This window comes from Hemicordylus capensis, chromosome 10 (genome assembly GCF_027244095.1).
Source record: "Hemicordylus capensis ecotype Gifberg chromosome 10, rHemCap1.1.pri, whole genome shotgun sequence".
In the NCBI taxonomy this organism is placed as follows: Eukaryota; Metazoa; Chordata; class Lepidosauria; order Squamata; family Cordylidae; genus Hemicordylus; species Hemicordylus capensis.
In genome coordinates this window covers 25,421,284-25,442,148 of record NC_069666.1, presented here as the reverse complement: position 1 = coordinate 25,442,148, position 20,865 = coordinate 25,421,284, and the positions used below count along the sequence as shown (strand labels likewise).

The window sequence follows — 20,865 nt, the reverse complement described above, 5'->3', positions numbered from 1 at the left end:
GTCAAGATGAACCTCCTGAGCCGTATCCAGTTTCAGCAGCTCCGCTTTGTCTCGTGATCTTCCCTGGCAGTTGGCCAGACCTTGACACCAACATCCTTTCTGTCTCCTACAAACTACTCGTTATGAATGATTTGAGCCCTTCAGGTGTAATAAATTATCAAGGCTGGGTACCTGACGCACTGCCTATGCCAGGGGTCCTCAAACAGAAAAGATGGTGTTGGACTACAGCTCTCATCATCTCCAGTCACAATTTATTTATTATTTATTTATTAATAATTATTATTTATTATAATTATAATTATAATTATAAAGCTCCCCATCCAAATGCTCTGGGTGGTGTAAAACAAATTTAAAAAGACCTAACACCATTTAAAACAGTTCAAAAAAACAATTCAAAAACAATTTTAAAAACCATTTAAAACTAATTAAAATACTTTTAAAAACAATTTACAAACCTTGGAAGGCCAGGCCAAACAAGTAAGTTTTTAGGGCTTTCTTAAAGGCCAACAGCGAGCCTAAATTGTGGATATCTGCCGGGAGTGCATTCTATAGGCCACGAGCAGCTATAGAAAAAGCCCGGTTCTGAGTCGCCACCAGATGGCGTCTGGCAACTGGAGACGGACCTCTCCAGATGACCTCAACGAGCGATGGGGATCATACCGAAGAAGGTGCTCTCTAAGGACTATGGCCAAGGACTATTGTGGCTGGGGATGATGCAAGTTGTAGTCCATCATCATCTGGGGACCCAAGTCTGGAAATACCTGGCCAACACCTAGACAAACCCGCCCAACTTGAGATCTTCCTCAGAGGCCTTGCAAAGAGTGACTCTGACATCTGAAGTGAGGTGGTTGGCAACAAGAGAAGTGGCCTTTGGAACTCCCCCAGACTTGACCCATCTATTAGTATATCAAAGCCACTAGAAAACAACTGACAATCTAGTTTCACCTTCTCCACCCCCCTTGTTTTTAATGGAATTTGAGGCTTTCTACTGCCACATTTTGTAGCATTTTATGTTGATTATATGATGTTACCCTATTGCTAGCTGCCTCGGGAATCCTTCCTTGTAAGTGAGAGGCGATATGCAAATATTTTAAAGAAATACACACACGCTTATTATTCAAGAGCTGGTGTAGCACCATGGCAAAGAGGCTGAGCTGCCAATTAAGAGTTCACTGGTTTGCATCTGGCCTGTGCCATGAACTCACTCGGCGGCCTTAGGCAAGCTGCTCCATCTCAGTCTCAGCAGCAACATGGGGATAATAATACAGACCCCTTGCAGCCATGTTCTGTAAGGCTGGGGGCGGGCAGTGGCAGACCCCGTCAATCCTAAGTGCAGCCCCTGAATAATTGTTTCTTGGGCTTGTGCGAAGTTTTGGCCCAAGTGGAATATTCTGCACAGTCCCCCGGGCACCATGCAGAGGTGCACCGCTGTGCTTTGCCCAGAGCCAGGTGAGGGAGCTCCTTAAGAGAAGGTGAGCCCTGTTGAGCTCACTTCCCTGGCACAGGGAAGGCAGGCACAGAGCACTGGGCAGTGTAGCCCTTTCCTATGCTTTCCCCACAGAGCTCTTAAGCGAGGGCTGCAGCTCTCTTCAAGGGCCCTCCCAGCACTGAGAAAAATACATGACTGTGCTGAGGTCAGCACACTGGGAAATGGTTCTCATATTGAAAGGTGGTGTTTTTTGTGTGTGTGTGTGTTTTTTTGCCAAAGTGGCTCTCACTTGGGAAATAGTGAAGAGCACTGCCTTGCAGGGGTTTTGTAAGAATTTGTAAGAATTACAGGAGTCCTTGAAAGCCTAGCACAAGTCTAGCATCAACATCATCATCATCATCCTATAGTAGGTGAAAATATTATTCTATGGAATGATTTCATGCCAATGTCCTCCTGCTTTGTTGCACTATGACAATATTGTGAAGTGTGAATGGGCTATTGCACAGGGCCCAGTTCATTGAAACAGATGTATAATGAACACACTTGCACGAACATCATCAAATTAAGGGCATCGTCAACACACCATCTGGGGCACTGAGCTCTCCTTCCTACTTGTAATGAGAAGATAAAGAATAATCTTTTGGGAACTTTAAAGGCCAGGTCCCTTATTCATTCATTCAGTTTCAATTTGTATGAAATTATGTATGGTATCGGCATTTAACAGTTTACATTGTACAAGTACACAGGTCAATTGGATTTTTATAGATATGGGTGCACCTTTCTAAATTGTAATCCTAAAATAATATCCAATACTTTCATTTAAAAAGCATATCTTTCATTTAAAAAGCATAACCCCTGCTAACTGAGCAAAGAGGCACCTTTTAAAAGTGGTGATTATCTTTATTTAGCAGGGGGAGAGCAACTGGCCCTATCCAACCCCAGCACAGCATCCCTCCAGCGGCTGTTGTCTTTCTTATGTTTCTTTTTAAGACTGTGAGCCCTTTGGGGACAGGGAGCCATTTAATTAACTAATTAATTTCTGTTTTTTCTGTAAACTGCTTTGGGAACTTTGGTTGAAAACCAGTATATAAATACTCACTGTATTCGTATTCGTCATATATCTTATTCCATAATGGTCAACAGGCTTCAAAGTGCTTCTATTTCAGAATTTAGAAGGAAGGATAAACTTGGGATAAGGTAAAGGTAAAGTGTGCCATCAAGTCGATTTTGACTCCTGGTGCCCACGGAGCCCTGCGGTTTTCTTTGATAGAATACAGAAGGGGTTTACCATTGCCTCCTCCCGCACAGTATGAGATGATGCCTTTCAGCATCTTCCTATATCACTGCTGCCCAATATAGTACCAGTGCGGATTCGAACCGGCAACCTTCTGCTTGTTAGTCAAGCATTTCCCTGGGAAGAAAACCCTAATACAATCAAGACTGCTGTTAAGCTATCTTTCCCCATAAAAATATCCCCTAGGTCAGCAGCCTATAATGCAATGCATGAGATAAGCAGTATAGTCTGCTGTGTGTTTTGTATGATTTTTTCACAGATGTTTTTAATTACAGCTGCAGTAGCACCCATGGGTTTGGGATCATGCATCTTGCAAGAAGAGGTGACTCTTTGGAGCTTGTTCTAGATTTAAATAACATGCTGCAAGAGATTAGACATGGGCATAAGGCTGTCACTTCACACTTTTTGCAAGAGGTAATGAGAAAGGAGGTCTAAAAACACAAGCCCCGGAAATATCCCTCCACATAACAGCAAGTGAAATTCATAACACTAGAAGCCACAAAGCACTATTCAAGGAGAAGCCCGTCCTGGATGGGGCTCCCAAGCAGCTAACCACAGCAGTACAATTAGCACAAGCAGCCAAAGGAGAAAGACAGAGCTTTTTCATTGTCTAGACAGCAAATATCACACTCAAATAGAAAAGGACTGTTGTTCTTTAGCTTCATAATTAAAGTCATAGAGGTCATACAGAAAAGGTCCCTATGGATTTTCATAAAAGCATTGCATATACCACAGGGCGCACAAGGTACAAGATTATCTAAATAAAATAAACTGTCAGTATTATACTTCGCATTTATATGGTGCATTTTTAAATACTCCAAGTGCTTCACCTCTATCAAAAAACCTACAACAGCCCTGTGCAGAAGGCCCACATTATTATCCCTGTATCCAATACAATTGCAGCACAGTAAGTTGACTTATACCAAGTCAGTCCATCTAGCTCAGTATTGTCATTATTGACTGGCAGGGCTCCTCAGGGTTTCAGAGAGGCTTTGGTCAACATACCGGGTTGACCCAAAGACCTTATGCCCGCAAAACAGGGGCTCTACCTCTGAGCTAGAGCCTCTCCCCAAACTGATCAGATTTGGTTCAGGACAGGGGAAAAGCCCTTCTTCACACAGTGCATCATAAATGTATGGAACTCTTTGGCTAAGATCCTAATGCTGTGCTTCCTCAAGGCAGTTGCACTAAATAGCACAAGATCTGGAGCTCTGTTCCTGATTAGTGCACTAGCACAAACAAGTTTGTCCTCACGCAGCACGATGTGCAAGCTGTGGCAAAACATGTGGTTCTGCAGGGGAACGTTTGCGCAGTAGCACAAGAGCACAATTCTGAAAATCCCTGTGATTTAGCGCAGCTACATGATCTTCTTACACTGGTGCAACGTTGATGCACAGGCACAGCAACAATGTTGATGCACAGGCACTAGTCAAGATGTTGGTCACTGTCACTACTTAGGTGGTGTGAAAAAGCAACTGGATATATTCATAGCGAAGGTGAGGTCTATCAGGGGTTGTTAGCTAGGGTGGCTAAACAGGCCTCCATGTTCAGAGGCAAGATGCCACCAGTACCAGTTGCTGAGGAGGGCCAATGCCTTAATCTCATGCTTCTGGGCTTCCCAAAGGCATCTGGTTGATCATGGTGGGAAACAGAATTCTAGACTAGATGGGACTTTGATCTGATACTGCAGGGCTCTTTCTATGTCGTTGTGGAAGCATCTGCTTCAGGAGCAGAGCAAAAGGCACCACCTCAGCCTCCCGGGGGCCTTATGGTCATGCTCAGACCCACCTCCCAGCCATCCTCAGCTGGGAGAGTTTGATGGGAGATGGATCTGAACACAGCCAGGTCATCCAAGCCTCAGACTGAAAGAACAGGAGCCTGGCAGCCTAAAGGAGAAAGCCGGGTACTCCATAGAACAGAAAGGACTCGAGTCCAAGGAATATGGCACCAAATGGTTTTGTTATCAGTTGCATTGGGAAATCAGGACAGCAAGGCAAGGATTTGAGAATTTTTAGCTGGATTGAAGCACTTTTGGGGGTTGCAGGGTCCAGGCAGTAGCTTTTCCTGTGTTTCGGATCAGGACCAGTGGTTTAGTTGTCTGCTGTAGGGATAATTTTGCTTCCACCACTTTTTGCTCCCATGCTTGTAAATAGAACAGATATCACAAAGATGCCACAAGTCTCCAATGCTTTCTCTTCTAAACAAAATTGTCCCTGGACTTTGCTTCACTTGAGGAAGTAAAGGACGTGTAAGAGTACAGAGTGAGGACAACTGCTAACCAGCTTGGCTTCCCTGAGAGCATATGCTGAGAAGAAGACTAGCAATGCAGCTATAATGACCCCTGCCCAGACCAGTAGCTCAAGAGTGCAACTCTGAGGAGGGAAGAACAGTCAGGCTGGAAGAACCAGTCCTGGACCCGGCCCCAGCCTCAGGCCCTGACACCTGGCAGAAGCCAGACATCCCAGAACTAGAGGGCCTGCAGCTACTGCTGCTGTACCAGCCTGACTGTGCACTTAGGCAGCTGAGTGTAAGGGCCAATCCCTATCCAATGGGCCATAACCTCACTGAGCACGCTCCTCCATCCAACCCTCCTGCCTAGTTCCTGCTTCCTTTCCCTTGGCTCTTGACTCCTACTTTGTTTTGACTGCCCATGAACTTCAGGCCTGATCTTCTTTTGCTACTCTTGAACTAGGCATGTGCTTGTTAACAACCGCATCCCTGATTCTGGCCCACTAGGACTGACAGCCAGCTCCTCCTGAGTCCCAGAACCTGGTTGCCTAGAGCTTGACCCTTGATGACGCCTGGCAAGTTGAGTAGCAGGATGGCAACACTTGAAATGCTGAGATGTTTGGGACACAGTTTTCTCTTGTTCGTTTTTAATGTTTGCCACTTCTTTACATCCTCTCCTTTATTTATTTATTTTTATTTATTTATCAAATTTGTACACCGCCCCAAACTTTCATCTCTGAGCGGTTAACAATAGCAAAAAACAAGTTAAAAACATATACAAAAACTAAAAACAATTTAACAATTAAAAAACAAACCAGAAATTAAAACCTAAAAATCTAGGAAGCTGAGAAAGCTTGGGCGAAAAGATGGGTTTTCAAGTGTTTTTTGAAAATTGCCAGGGATGGGGAGGATCATATCTCACAATCGTGTCTTACAAATGAATCTGTACCCCAGGCAGCCAACAAAGATTTAAAAGGCTCTTGAACCCACCTCCTAAAAGGTAGAGGATGCCAACGCAGCGCATGAGATGTGTTAAACTGTCTCTGGGACCCTCCTCCAAAATCCCAGAGCAGCAGCTCCAGGAGATTTGCACATCCTCTGAAGTGTGGGCTTTTCGGCAGTTGTCTAGTTTTCCTCTATGGATAGACTGGTCTTGCTTCAGGGGCCCTATTCACACATTGAGGCCATTCACATGACGGGGTGGGTAGTGTGGTGGGGAAGGCTGATCCAACTCACTCCCCCCCCCAGACAATTAAAGAAATGCTGCTAGGAGTGCAGACACGCAGTGCGGAGCTCCGGAGGCCGGGACAATGTGTCCTGGCCTCTGGATATCCCACAGTGCACCATGCCATGAGTGCAGAGCATTGGCAGGATCACCCATCAGACAGACACTCTAGGCGCCCATCTCTGTATCACCTCGGGCTGTGTGCCCGAGGAGACACACAATCCCGGCAGCCGGGTTAAGGGAGCACTTGATCTCTTAACCTCGGCTTAGAGCTGGGCTTAGGAGTGTGGTTAGGCTGGGAGGGAGCACTAGGGTCTGCGTGAGGGCCAGCACTCCACACAAGCAGCCCAGCCCAGGCTGGACTGCTCTAGAGAACTGCCTCATTATATTCAGTGCACATATAATCTGTGTACATATGTATCAAAGCAAAGCAAATCAGTCTTTATTACGGTATTTGACCAGCATAAAGTAAGTTACATTAGAGTAGCATATGTATAATGTATAATAATTCATATGGTGCACGTACAGCAGTATAATCCCTGTCTGTACCGTGCATCTGAGACACTCTGTACCCAAAGTCACTTTTAAAGTGAATACATGTTTTCCTTCATTAACACAAAAAATACTACATGTGTTTACAGCCATCTGAACACACATACAGGATCATGTCTGAATAGGGCTTAAGAATCCCTAGGCAGCAAGATTCTGGGACCCAGAGGGATCTAGCAGTCAGCCCAAATGGGTCAGAAGCACGGATGCAGATCAAATTAGGCAGAGATGAGTCACGGAGCACCAACAAAGGATTGGAGGGACTTAATATTATAAATGATATTATATTCCAACTGAATGAAAGGATAGGAAACATGCTTACACAGAGATCCTGTTCCCTAATGAAGAGCTCTGTGAAAACATAAAGCTTACCACAGTCTCAGATGCTGAGACTGGTCTAATAAAACGCATGGCTTCCTCTTCTCCCTCTTTGCAAGTCTTGTTTCTATTATTTCACAAGCCATAAAGCAAACTGGAGCAGAAGTCTACAGCAAGAGACCAAAGCCCTTAATTAAATCAGATTCATAAGCATAATCAGTGGCAGATGGTGCTGGAAATTAATCACTCAAGTTTACAACATATATGTACATACAATTGTCAAGGTTGAGAGTCTCATTCATATAAACACCCACACACACCAACAATGTAGCACTGAATCTTAATTAGCAGCAAAGTACTAAATACCAACAATTAAAACTTGCAGATTTCTTGAGATTTAAAAATGTGACAATATTTCTTGTAAGTCTTTTAACCCATAAATATAGCTTCTTAGTTTTGATTTTACCAATATATCTATTTACCAAGGACTGGAAAACAAAGGCTTTCACTGCTACAGAGCTAAAACAAATTTATTGTTGAATTTTATATACTGAAATATACTGTTGTTAGTCAATCCTAAAGAAAAAAAATTAGACTAGTTAGGCTACGAATATCTTAAATGTCATTACAATCACTGGGCCTAAGGTCAGGGTTCTTATATTCCTTGCTTTTCTCTCCCTCCCCAACCGAGCAGAGAGTTCATGGCGTTTAGAAAAGATCTGCAGAAACTGAACTGGAGCAAAATCCGAGGAGCAGGGAGAAGCTTCAGACACCAGAGAGAGAGCGCAAGAGAGCACCAGAGTCAGGTAAGGGGTTGGAATCAGAACCTGGGATAGCTCCCATGGACAGCAAGATTTGATCGGGCAACGTTCACCACTCTGAAGGCTGTCACACAGAAGAAGGAGCAGGCTTGTTCTCTGTCGCTGCTCAGGACAAGACGAGAACTCATGGACTGGCATGACAAGGAATCAGATTTGAGCTCGGCATTAGGAGAAATTGCCTAACTGTAAGAGCTGTTCAGGAGCAGTGGGAGGCTCCTCATCACATCCTCCCAAAGGCCATTGTGTCAACGTGCATGAAATCAAAGTGCAACTGCTCCTGCTCCTGAGAGTTATTTTCTAGGGAAATAAGGGAGCATATTACACTAACATATTTAAGGGCATCCCCAACCTCTTCTGCAAGGAAAAACAGAGAGAAAATAGGGAAAGTGATGTATCATCATCATCATCATCAAATTGATAAAGCCCCTAAAACTAGATGCTGTACGAAGGTGAGAAATGAAACAGTTTCTTCCCCACGGGCTTACAATCTAAAGGTAAGGACATAATAAGGTATGCACATGAGCAGCCCTAACCAGGTTAGGCTAGCCCAACCTGGGTAGGGCTGTTCGTCTGCCGCGCCAGGATCAATCCCGATCCCAGTGCTGCCTCCCACACAAGCCTGGGTTTTGTAAGGTAAAGGTAAAGTTGTGCCGTCAAGTCAGTGTCGACTCCTGGCGACCAAAGAGCCCTGTGGTTGTCTTTGGTAGAATGCAGGAGGGGCTGACCATTGCCATCTCCCGCGCAGTATGAGATGATGTCTTTCGGCATCTTCCTATATTGCTGCTGCCCAATATAGGTGCTTCCTATAGTCTGGGAAACATACCAGCGGGGATTTGAACCAGCAACCTCTGGCTTGCTAGTCAAGTCATTTCCTCGCTGTACCATTAGGTGGCACCCCCTTGGTTTTGTACCCGCATACACATGACCCCGTACCTGGGGGTCTTGGGTATCAGACGCTCGTGCTCTTTAACCCAGGTAAAAGCCCTGGGTTTTGTACCCAGGCTTTTACCTGGGTTAAAAGGCACAAGTTTCTAATACACATTACACACACCCAGGTACGGGTCATGCATGTGTATGCTCAAGCTGCAAGCAGCCTGAGCATACACAGAGTCTGGAGCCTAGAGCACCTAACTCCTAGTTGATTGTGCATTGTGGTGGGATATCCAGAGGCCAGGATGCATTGTCCCGGCCTCCAGAGAGGTGGGAGCATGATCCGTGCATCCCACCAAGAGAACTAGATCATCTGGGGGGAAAGTAAGTTCGGTGCAGCCCTCTGCCCCCTGGTGGTTGTGTGAATAGCCTTATTAGGGAGAGAAAAAGAAAGGGAAAGGAAGGTCAGTTGGAATAAGCCAAGGTGAACAGATTTGTTTTAAGAAGGCACTTGAATGTAAACACAGGGAAAGGAAGGTGGATGTTGGGTGAATAGGCAGCTGCAAAGAGAAGGTACAAAAAATCAGAACTGCCCTTAGCAAATGATGAAGAAAGGGAACTTCTCTTTTCAAGCTTGCGGTAAGGTCTTTGGAGTGCAGAATCAGTCCTGGGGACATTTCACATGTCACTTTTTCTAGCTCTAGAAGTTAATAAGATAAGATAATAAGAGGTTTATAATGTTATAAGAGCTTCGCCATCTTGAGTAGCCTTTAAAAGAGCTCTCAAGACAGATTTATTTAACCAAGCCTTTGACCAGCTATAAGCTGGTTTTAGTGTTGTTCTTGTGTTTAACATTATTTTAACTGTTTTAATTGTTTGGTTTTAACTGTGGTTTTATTGTTATTTTTCTGTTAACCATGTGACACTTGTTTTGGGTGGTATAAAAATGTAACAAACAAAACAAACAAAAAGAAAACTCTTAATTCCAGGTCCCCTCCAAAATCAGTGAAATTTACATTCTAAGCAAAGGACACAGGAAAGATCAGGTAAATAACAAGATATTGCTCCGTGATAGAGAAATCATATTTACGATACACTGTGCCACCATACTGCATCGGAGAGCAGCACGCAGGTGTAACTGCCTTACAAAAGCCCTTCACAAAACGGAGCTTAGCTTGGAAGCACAGCCAGAAATTAGCAATGATCCAGTGAGTAGCCAATACATACACTCCAGGCAAAAAGAGGAAAAGCCCACAATGTCAAATACAATTCTTCAAGCCGACGGTTGTATTACATAAAGTTGTGAGCTCACAGGTAGCAGTTTTGATGTGCCGTGCATCAAACTTCCAACCCACCCCCCTGCAATTCTCTGTTCACCCTTCACTGTCATTTGATCTGCTCCAACAGACAAACTCAAACAGAAGAACTGCCACAGAGGATACATGTGCCAAGCTGTGCATTTTACTCTTTGTGCAAAGAAATCCACAGACTTTAAAGTGGGGCATCTCATGAGAACACAAATTCCAGATAAATAGGGTTCTTACAAGAATTAGATACACTCAGCATCATCCTCCATAATACCAGAACTTCCACATGAAGGAAAGACACAGAAAGGTGCTTCACACATCAGCTTTCAAATACGTTATGCGTTCATGCAAAAATGTCAGAGTAGCACATGAAAAGCAATATTTGCCAAGATGCGGGTTGTAGACCTACATGTGTTGAGGAGTCAAGAATAGTTTGGCTACAGCTTCCCAGTTCCCACCACAACTATTCACATTTGCAATTCAATAGTGAGTGAGGAACTTCTGCAGGGCCTAGTGCCATGCTCTGCCCCTGAATTTTGAAAAGAACTGCTCCAAAAGACAAACTTCCCTTCAACCCAAGAAGCAGATTTTCCCATGTACAAGTGTTTGGTGTCTTTGCAATCCCCAACAAATACAGAATTTCAAAATTCAGCAAACAATGGCAAAAGTTGCAAGATCCAGTTCCCAAGACAGACAGACTTATTTGTCCAGTCAAACAGAAAATGCTGGAAGACACACTCTGATTGCATGTAACTATTCCATTAAAGAGGGGGAGGAAACCCTTTGTTTTTTAGGGAGAGTTATGAGTGTGAGTTATGGGCATGGCAGCTCCAACTGAGCTCCAAAAAGCGAGGAAATCTGATGGCCCATGACGTTCACATTATGTAGCTTTGAGACCTGATGTCCAGTGTGAGGTATTGTACTAGCCTACAAACTCATAACCAAGGAAACACAATATGCCTAGGTTCTCCTTTACTAACTGTGCAGATTGTAGTTGTTGCTTGCTGAGGTAAAAGCACTCACCATATGCTCAGAGGCACATGTTATCAAATGCTTCTTAGACATTGCTGTAACACTAATCCCCAGCTTTTGCTGTTGCCACCAGACTATGCAGGTAGCAGATTGGAGTATGGCGGATCTAGCTCCACAAAACACACACACTCCTGCCAAAAGTATCCCCAAACAGCCAGAAATTGGTATATGTCCCTTAGCCTCCGGTCACTGGGACTGTGCTAGTATTGGAGACGATAGTAATGACTGATATGAGGAAGGGACTGATTGAGTGGAAAGTGGGAGGGCATGGTCTGCCCACAAACAAATGGGCTTCAGGGAATAATGTGAGTCTATCTAAGCTTCCAAGACTTGTATCTTGAGTTCTCTCCTGAAGTGGAGGGATCAAAAGAAAGCAAGTCCTTTCCATGCACTGGATGTGTAAGTGCAAGTGTTTGTAGGATGGGTGTGTGCAGATTCTGTGTATGAATGCATGTGTGAGTCATGCCTGTGAACTGGGGAATGCAAATGTGCAGAGATGTGAGTGCATGTCTGAGTGCGTGCATGTTGAAGTGTTTTTACAGCTGACAATATCAGCCAAATACAGCACTCTGCCTTCAACACTTTTCTGTTTTCCTCCTATATTAATGCAACCAAGGTTGTTTGTTACTCATGATTATGATTCAGTGTTAAACAAGAGAGATTTAGTCAGGTTTCTTTCACAGCTAAAAGCCACAGTGGATGCACTCAGTTTGGATCAGGGTTGTAGTGCAGGGAGAAGGGGAGCTAATCCCTTTTCTCTGCACCGTTCTCACAATAGAAATCCTTATTTGCACACCATTCCAGTGAGACTGAGCTACTCTTGTTTTCTCCTAGCTTGCTTTCTGTGGACATTTTGCTAGTAAACTGCTTCAAGAACTTTTTTGTTGTTGTTGTTGAAAAGTGGTATGCTGTATAAATCCTATTATTATATTAAAAATATTGCTGGTATCCCATGCAGAGTTGCAAGGAAATATGGGGAACACTACAATTAAAAAATAGCACTTGTTCTGCTTCAGAAAAAGTTACCATGCATCCCAGAATACTTGTTGCTGCCCTTTGATGCCAGCTCCCCTGGGACATGAGGCAATGTCCGGCTGGTAACTAAGGGCCCACGTGGATGATATTGTGGGAGACTGAGTTAAGCTTCTTTCACAACTCACTGTAGCGATGGATGTCTTCAGTCAGGGCTGAAGCACAGCAGGAAAGGGGTCCCGACTCCCCCCGGGTGAATTCTGGTCCCAGGAGAAATGCGCTTTCTCCCTGTTCTGTTTCCCAATAGAAATTCCTCCCAAAGCTGCTGTTTGCCCCATGGGGGAAAACACACAGGGCAGGGTCACACAACCCACTGTAAATTAGTAAGAACTCCGGGAGCAGGAACCAGAGGTGGAGATGGCGTGCATGCTTCTGGGTGATGTGTCATCCAAACTTGCCCAAGTCCAGTTGGCAAGTAGCCAACCTGACAGGTTACTGACCTCAACCTAATACCCTTGGATCATAACCAAGGACTGAAGCTGACTTGACAAGGTCAGTAACAACCCAGATTGACTGGTTGCTAACCAGACTTTGACTGGTTTGGAAGGCATACCACATGGGAGTGCGGTCACCACTGGCACCTCCCATTCCCAGAAATCTTATTGACTTACGGTAGGTCATGTGAACTTGCCCATCGAGCAAACGGCAGCTTCAGGAGGGATTTATATTAGGAAAACAGCACAGGGAGAAAAAGTTACCAGCCGCTTCCTGACAGCCCTGATCAGTGTTCCCTCTAATAGGAATTCCCAGATATGGTGGACTGCAACTCCTATAGCTCCCAGCCAAAGGCCATTGCAGCTGGGGATGATGGGAGTTGTAGTCAACAACATCTGGGAATCCCTGTTAGAGGGAACACTGGCCCTGATCCAAATTGAAGGCACTTCCAGTTCCCATACCCGGACTTCTTACTGACTTACAGCAGGTTGTATGAACCGAACCACAGATACCTCTGTGGTCTCCCAGCAACTGCTTTTAGCTGCGAGTGTCAGTGGGGGGAAATATACAGAAGATCTAATCACAAATATCCTCTTATCGCATCCAATTTGGCCTTAGAAACTGAGAGAACAAACCCCAAGTCTAGATTTGCGTATAGCCATCTATGAACCTGACAACTTGTTATATTTGTGCTCATAGCATATGCTCAAGAATGGCCAGGATTTCTTGCTTGTACAAAGAAAAGGACTGCCTGAATGGTCATCTACAATTCCCTAAACCTGATTTAACACCAAATTACAACCAGCAATAGTTCCAGCCATGAACCTCCACCACAGTGCTCTTGTGAATGGATTTACACAGTCCACAGTCCAGCACTCCGATCACATTTACAACACAAATATCAGCTACTTAAACTTATTGAAACAGACTGTTTATTTCCAGTTGCAAACAGTTGCACTGATTGACAGTAAATGAGGCTGTAATCTCACAAGGAACCTAGAAACCTTAAGGAAGCATTTCAGCAAACTATATTTGCTAACAACTTTAACTCTAACATGTTCTCCAAAAACAGAGGGCAACCAGACTCTATTAGCCAAAACTATTAGCCAAACCTAATAGACAGCAACCAGACTCATGATTATCTCATTGGAATCAATGGGATTCAAGGTAGTCATGACGAACTTGTCTCATTTATTTCAGTGGTGCGTAGTTGTGGATGTTGATCAAAGTTTCTTTGCTGATAAAATGTGCCATGATGATAGTGACAGGCATAATTAAAATACTTGTAACAAAATCTAATATTTCTCTCCCGAGTCACCTTTTAAACTCTGTGCACGGAACTGTACTTAGAATATTTAGTAGGCATAAAGTTACAGAAAAATGACAAATACTTCTACCTTTCAGCTTCTACTAATAACATATTGTAGACAATTGTGAAGCTAAATTATTTTAGTTATAACAATAGCTGCATTTCTTAGGAATCAAATGTAATTTGGTAAGCACATATCAAAAAGCAACAGAACTTGAGAGTAAACATTGTTGCGCCAGACAAAAGAGTATATGTATTATACAAAGCAGCAGCTCCAACTCAGGTAGGAAGCTCCGAATAAACAGGGGTTTTCTGCTACTTCAGGGCTGGAATGCTCTGAGTGTGGAGCCCATGGAATATTCTCTGATAATGAACTAAAGAAGGAGAAGAAGAAGTCTGGTCCAGCTCACACAAACAGCAAACAAGATGGTACACAACTGTTTCTGGACTGAACCATTTCAGACTGAAGAAAAGGGATGTCTAATGACTGAAAGTATTTCTTTTAAAAGCCAAACAACTCCCTCAACATAGAAAACTAGATGTTAGAAAGAAATGTTCCAGGGTTAGAACTCTAGACTTCTTTCTGACATTCTAATATTCCATGTGCAGAATATTTTCCCCCATGAGAGATAATTCAGTCATGTGACTCCCCCTTCGGTCAGTATTGCAGTCTGAAATGATACTGCCCACTAGGGGTGTGCAAATTGATTTGTTGCTGAATCTATTTCGGTCGAATCGGGGGTGATTTGCAGATTTGACCCCAAATTGAATCACCCTCAAAATAGAGGACCCGATTCGGGGTTGAGGAGACTCACCCCAAATTCATCCCAAATTGATAAGGGTGACTCAAATGCCATTTCGAGGCCTGTTTTCCTGGAAAAGCAGGCCTCAAAATGGCACTATTTTCCCCCAAGGAGAGCTCGTCTATCAATTGGGGTCAATGGATAGATCCCACTGATCTATCCATTGGTAGACCAGCCTTCTGCTCTGGTCTTGGTGTGTCAGCCCACTTCGGAGGACAGGTCTAACCAGGTAGACCTCCTCTAGAAGTCTGGAGTGGAGCGCTGGTCTACCCACTGATTCCAATTGATAGACCAGCTCCCCCTGGAAAAATAGGAGAGCTGGTTTACCAACTGGAATCGGCAGGTAGACCAACCCTCAACTCTGGACTTGGTACATCAGCCCACCTTGAAGGACAGGTCTACTCTGGTAGACCTGTCCCCCAAGGCAGGCTGACAGGCTAGGTCCAGAGTAGAGGATTGGTCTATCTGCCGATCCCAGTTGGTACACCAGCTATCCCTGGGGGGGGGGGGAGGAAGCACCCATTTGAGGCCCATTTTTCCAGTGAAACAGGCCTCAAAACGGCATGCAAATAATCCAAATCGATTCAGATGATTCAGAGCTGATTCCTCGAGATGATAGACAGGAGTCAAGCCAGCTGCTTTTGACGAATCATTTTGGGGTGAGTGCATCTGCAATTCTATTTGACCTCGAATTGAACAGTAGATTTTGATTCGTGCACACCAATACTGTCCACGTACAGTTTTTGTTGATGTCTAAACCAGGCTTCTCTGCGTATGTTAGAGACACCCGCTTTGGATGAATAGAAAACTGGGCCTCTTGACAGGCATATACAATTTCTAGCAAAACCAGCCACTGAACTTCATGATATAGGCAGACATAGAATAGATACAAATATGATGGTATACAAATGAATGAAGGAAGTGAAAACCTTTGTTCTATTCTAGGAAAAGCTCTCAGGAACATATGCAAAGGAGAAGATATAACAAACTTTGTACTTACATTGAACTCACAGAAATCAAGGCTATCGAGGCTTTTGCTTCTATGTATTCTCCCTTTTATTCTTCTTAAAGAAGGCTTTCCTTGGCTTATGCTACAATTAGAACCACTGGGATTTTCAGAGGATGGTGTTACCCTGTCAAAGAGAAAGGGCTGCATTTAGGGTTTTGTTTTTTAAACTATATAGGCAGAAACCTAAAACATTGTTATGGATACTAAGGAGTCATGACCCACTGTCTGCTATAACTAGACTAAGCACGTGTCACTGACAAAAATCCAGGCCCCTATCTCCCCATTATGCCTGTCTCCATTTCCCCACCCCATCCACACCCTCAGCCTCTCTTTGTCAAATGTTAGATGATAAGCTTCTCAGGGCAGGAACTTGTCTTCTTGAAACTTGTGAAGTGCCACATGCACTGATGGCACCATAAAAACAAACAGCACAAAGGGCAGATGAAACTGGGCAGGAAACAGGCGTGTCAATCACCAGCTGAGCATGAGTCAGCAATGCGGCACAGGGGCAAAAGAAGCAAATGCCATTTTAGACTGCATTAATAGAACCATAGTTTCCAAGTCATCACGAGAAGTAATAATTCCACTGTGTCCCACACTAGTCCTGTGGACATGGAGTACTATTGTCAGGTTCTGGGTGCCACACTTTTAGAAAGATGTGCACAAATTGGAATGGGTCCAGAGGAGAGTACGGGTGAAGGCACCGGGTATGTTTGAGAGGGAGACAGGAGGAAGGAAACTGAGGGGGGGGGGAGGAAACTGAGGACAAGTGGAAAGACAATATTCATCAGTTTCAGAGAATATTCATTTGTTTCAGGTACACATACTTAGGCTTGGGTATCGTTGGGTTACCGGTATGTGAACTGATTCTGGAGTTCCATAACATTATAACATCCATATCACAGCCCTTCTCACATCTGCAGAGTGCATTACAAATCCTGCCCACAACTCTATGACTCCATTAACCTTCTTACCATTGAGCCTACACAATAATTCTCCAAATTGCCAGATGGTGAATCCCCAAGTCCAGGCTGTCTACACATCTTTAAGAACACGCAGAGTGTGAATGACTGGGATGTTCTCCACACCTTATTTGCCCTTTGACTTCTTGTATGCTTTCTTGGCAGTAGCCATTCTTAGCCATTGCTGGGGACAGGAGACTGCTCAGGGTCTCCCGCTAACGTGACCTGCATATGCAAGTTATCTTCTTAACATTAGCAGGAGTGGTTGCAGAACCAGATTAACTGGCCTCAAGGCTTCTCTGCTGAGCCACATTTTATTGAGCATTGAGATAAGGGGAATGTGAGTAAGGTCTTTTAAATAAATAAGTAAGAAAGCAAACATTTTGAGGATTCACAACTTTCTGACCATAAATTTTGCTCAAGAACTAAAAGGTGACCAGGTATTGCAAGGTCAACCGGGGCTAATAGGAGATGTGAGGTCATTCCAGTGAATGGTGCTCCAATGCTCATCCTTGCTGGTCAACAAATCATCCGGTTGTTTCCATGCATCCCTTTGCACTAGCACTGAATTCCTGGGGCTAGATCCTGTGCTTTATTAGTGCTTGCCAGTCAAGCAGAGGTTTGGTCCACTGGTTTTGGAAACAGAATGACTGTTCTAAAAATACACCTTCTTCATCAACATCCCTCCTGCACTAGTGACAAATTTAAGCTACTACACAGAAGGGAAATCTGCCACCCTAGTTATTTAAGCAAATACTCAATACATTTAAGAGCCTTCTTACAAATCAGCTATTGGCAAACTCGTTAACCTAACAGGAAGATGATGATGTAAGACACAACATTAATTAGACAAATCAGATTTTTTTAAAAAGTTACATTGATTATTTGCAATGAGCTTCCTTCCCAATAACACCAATTTCCAGTGCAGGCAATTAGCCACTCTTGCAATGAGAGGAATCACATCTTACAAAGGCTTTGTTTATAAAGGTAGGGACAAGCACAACTATTAAACCAGGGGCTCTCAACCTTGGGTCCCCAAATGTAGTTCTTCCCATCATCACCACAATGGCTGAAGGAATGATGGGAGTTGTAGCCCAACAACACCTGAGTACCTAAGGTTGAGAACCACCTTCTGCATTAAACTATTAGAACCAAAAAGAGGCTTCATCCTGATGCTTCCATGTAGCCAACAAACAACCATTTACCCAAGCATGAGACACCAGGTGTCTCTTGAATGTTTCCCAATGGTTTGTTCCTATCATCTGGTAATTGCAGATATATTTCTCTGACCATGGCGGTTCCATTTAGCTGCTATATACCTATTTTCTTTTCTCTTTCCCCACCTCTTTCTAAATCCATCTATGTTAATGGCCATCACCACATTCAAACGTAGCAGTGAAATCTGTCAATTCATATGTCCTGTGAAGAACCTTTTTCTATCTATCCAGAACCAACTACAAATCAATTAATGTGTTGCAGTAGTGGCTGTATCTCTGCAACCATTAAAGCTCAGGTTCATGCCAGTTCTGTGTTCTGCAGCTTTTCTGCACTTTTACCATTGGGGCCTACACACAGTGCTGACCATAATATCACTCCTTCTTATGCAGTGTCCGCTATACGACTGCAGTAAAGTTTATGGTAAGGACAGAAACAAATCTGCTCACAGAAACAGCCCAACAGATATTTTGAATCTATAAACAGATGCTTTCAGCCAAGGGTTAATGCTCCAGCTTTGGCGCTCACACTGTGATTACTCCTAACACTTCTAGTAAAATGACCTCACTGTTGTTACCCAGCTTTATTCATCTCTATGACTTTCCCATCACTACCACCACTCGCCTTCCCAAATCACTGAACATCAAGTGCCAGGTCTTTTAACTGCTAAAGCAAAAGCAATGAAGTCCGTCGGACTCAGCTGAACATGATCAGTATACTTCACTGACACTCGCAAAGAGGAGAAAGAGCTGACATCCTCTCCTCCTGATCTACCTGAGAACATTTTGAATTCATATTTAATGGCTATAATGAGAACACTTGGACACTCATTAAAATAATGGCCAACATAACAAGTTAGAGAGAAACACTGGGTCTACAAACATTCCTAGTGCAGACTGTTGAATGTTCCAATACTGCTTCTAAAGAAAATCAAGTTCTGCACCCTCTGCTGGTGGGGGTGGGGGAGAACCACTTCACACACCTGTGCTGGGTGGAGAGGGGTGGGAGCTGGAGGTAGAAGTGCAGTTTGAGTTGGCTTGCTCTTGAGACCCATTGCATGGCCACTTTCAGGGATGCTCTGCCCCCATCCTAGCTGGCCTCAAGGATCAATGGGGACATGAACCTTATGGAGTTCTTCCATGGTTTCAGTCTGCCTGTGGGGCAAAGCGAGAAACTCACCTTGATCACATTTCACCTTGGTTACATCTGCACACTCATCTGGATTACATTTAGATCAGACGACTGTAACACATTCTGTGTGGGGCTGCCTTTGAAAAGTGTCCAGAAATATCAGCTGATGCAACATATAGCTGCTCTCCAGCTAAAAAGAGCTCATCCAAGTTTCTCCTCTAGAGAAACTCCTTATTGTGGCTCCTGCTATCACTAAGACTACATTGTCATTTATCTCCTCAAGTCTCAGAATTGGTTCCCTTGTTGGTCTCCACAAGCATCTCTTAAATATCTTTGAGTTCTAAAAACATGGAAGTGTTTCACAAACTGCATGTGCAAAATGCAAAACTGTAGAATATGCAACTGGTGTCATATGCTTGGTGTTGCTGATCGTTGCAGATATGTAACAAACATGTTACAGTCAGCATGCATAAATTAAACATATTTTCAAGAAGGAATGGGAAAGCAAAATATACTAACAAACGCCAGTGCTTAAAGAAAAATAATAAATACTTAGGCCAGCAACAGTGCTGACGCGAGGAGCTGTCCATTCTGGAAACCACTTGTAGTTCAGTAAACATGCCCCTCAACCCTAACATGCTTTCTCCCTTGCACTTGCAGGAGATAGAAACCCCTCAGTGCTTTCCCTCTAATCATCTCATCATACCTACCCCATCTATTCTAAAACAAGTACTAACTGCAGACTAAGGCTTATCACCTTTAAAAAAAACCCCTTTGTTTATCTTTCCACCTGATGAAGTTTTGGATGCCCCCCCCCCCCGCCACTGCTGCCATCAGAGCAGTTCTTTGGGGGTCAATCTGACCCTTGCAAGCATGCAAGGAACACCTCTCCTCATAATCCTGGCAAAGCCTGCAAGAAGCCTGAGGAGAGAAGAGAAGGATGCTGACAACCTTCCCTCCTCCCTACATGCCCCCCCCCCGCCATATGTCGCCTTCAAGGCTAGCAACGGTTGGTTTTGAAAGGGAAATGGGGCCCCACCAGAGTCATGGAGCAAAGCAGCATTTGGTGCCTCCTCTCAAGCACCACAGTACCTTGAGACACACGAGAGCCACATGGCTTCCTGCAACGTCTGGACCCCTCAGGTTCTGGCAATCCAACAGTCTCCCTAACCCCAGTCCTCAGCCACTTAAGTCCTCTTCCGACGTTCACTGAAACGTTTGTGTGTAGGAGGTGAGGCATGGAACTGCAGACTTTACCCCTAACGTACAGGCATTCAGCAGAACTTGTGGAGAGAGCCGTCAGGTGTACAGCTGCACATTAAGGACTCTCTGTTCTCCGCACACACACATGGGATCACAGTAGCCCTTGTGCATTTCTGAAAAGCAGGCGTGGCCCTTTCATGAGACGGGGGAGGCAGTTTCTCAGGCACAGGAACGGATGCAGGGGCAACAAGTGCTGGGCCCACTCCACCACACACAACTGTCCACCACAGTCACTCTTCCTCACCTTGAGGAGGCATGCTGTTCATTCCCCCCTCCTTGCCCCACTGGACCTCTTCCTCCTCACTACCCTGCCCCCCCACCCCCAAAATAAGAGTGTCCCTCCCACCACTGCCTGGCTTGACAGCATAGGCTGAGTGCTTGCAAGTTGCCAACTTGGTAGCATGGCCTTGGTAGCATGGCCTGAAAATGCTGAGCACCCACCGACCGATGGGGATGGGTGTCATATTGTCTTTCACCTCAGACAGCCACATGCCTTAGACCAGCCCTGCTCAACTCAGGTCCCCCAGCAGTTTATGGACTACAACTCGCATAAATTCCCAGCCACAGTGGTCAATAGCCAGGGATTATGAGAGTTGTAAGTCAGCATCTTCAGGAGGACTGAAGTTGAGCAA

General features: G+C 44.4%; 1 protein-coding gene across 21 annotated transcripts in view; it reads right to left on the bottom strand.

The window, feature by feature from the left end:
• The window catches only part of TJP1 (tight junction protein 1), a 344,987-nt gene that overhangs the window by 248,567 nt on the left and 75,555 nt on the right, over window positions 1–20,865 (bottom strand). For 20 of the 21 annotated variants that reach the window (XM_053271916.1, XM_053271915.1, XM_053271911.1 and 17 more), the window contains one exon: window positions 15,654–15,786. In XM_053271916.1, coding sequence (XP_053127891.1) covers window positions 15,654–15,786 — 133 coding nt within the window. Of the gene's footprint in view, window positions 1–15,653; window positions 15,787–20,865 lie in introns of those variants that run through there. The other variant, XM_053271920.1, reaches the window with a different exon arrangement.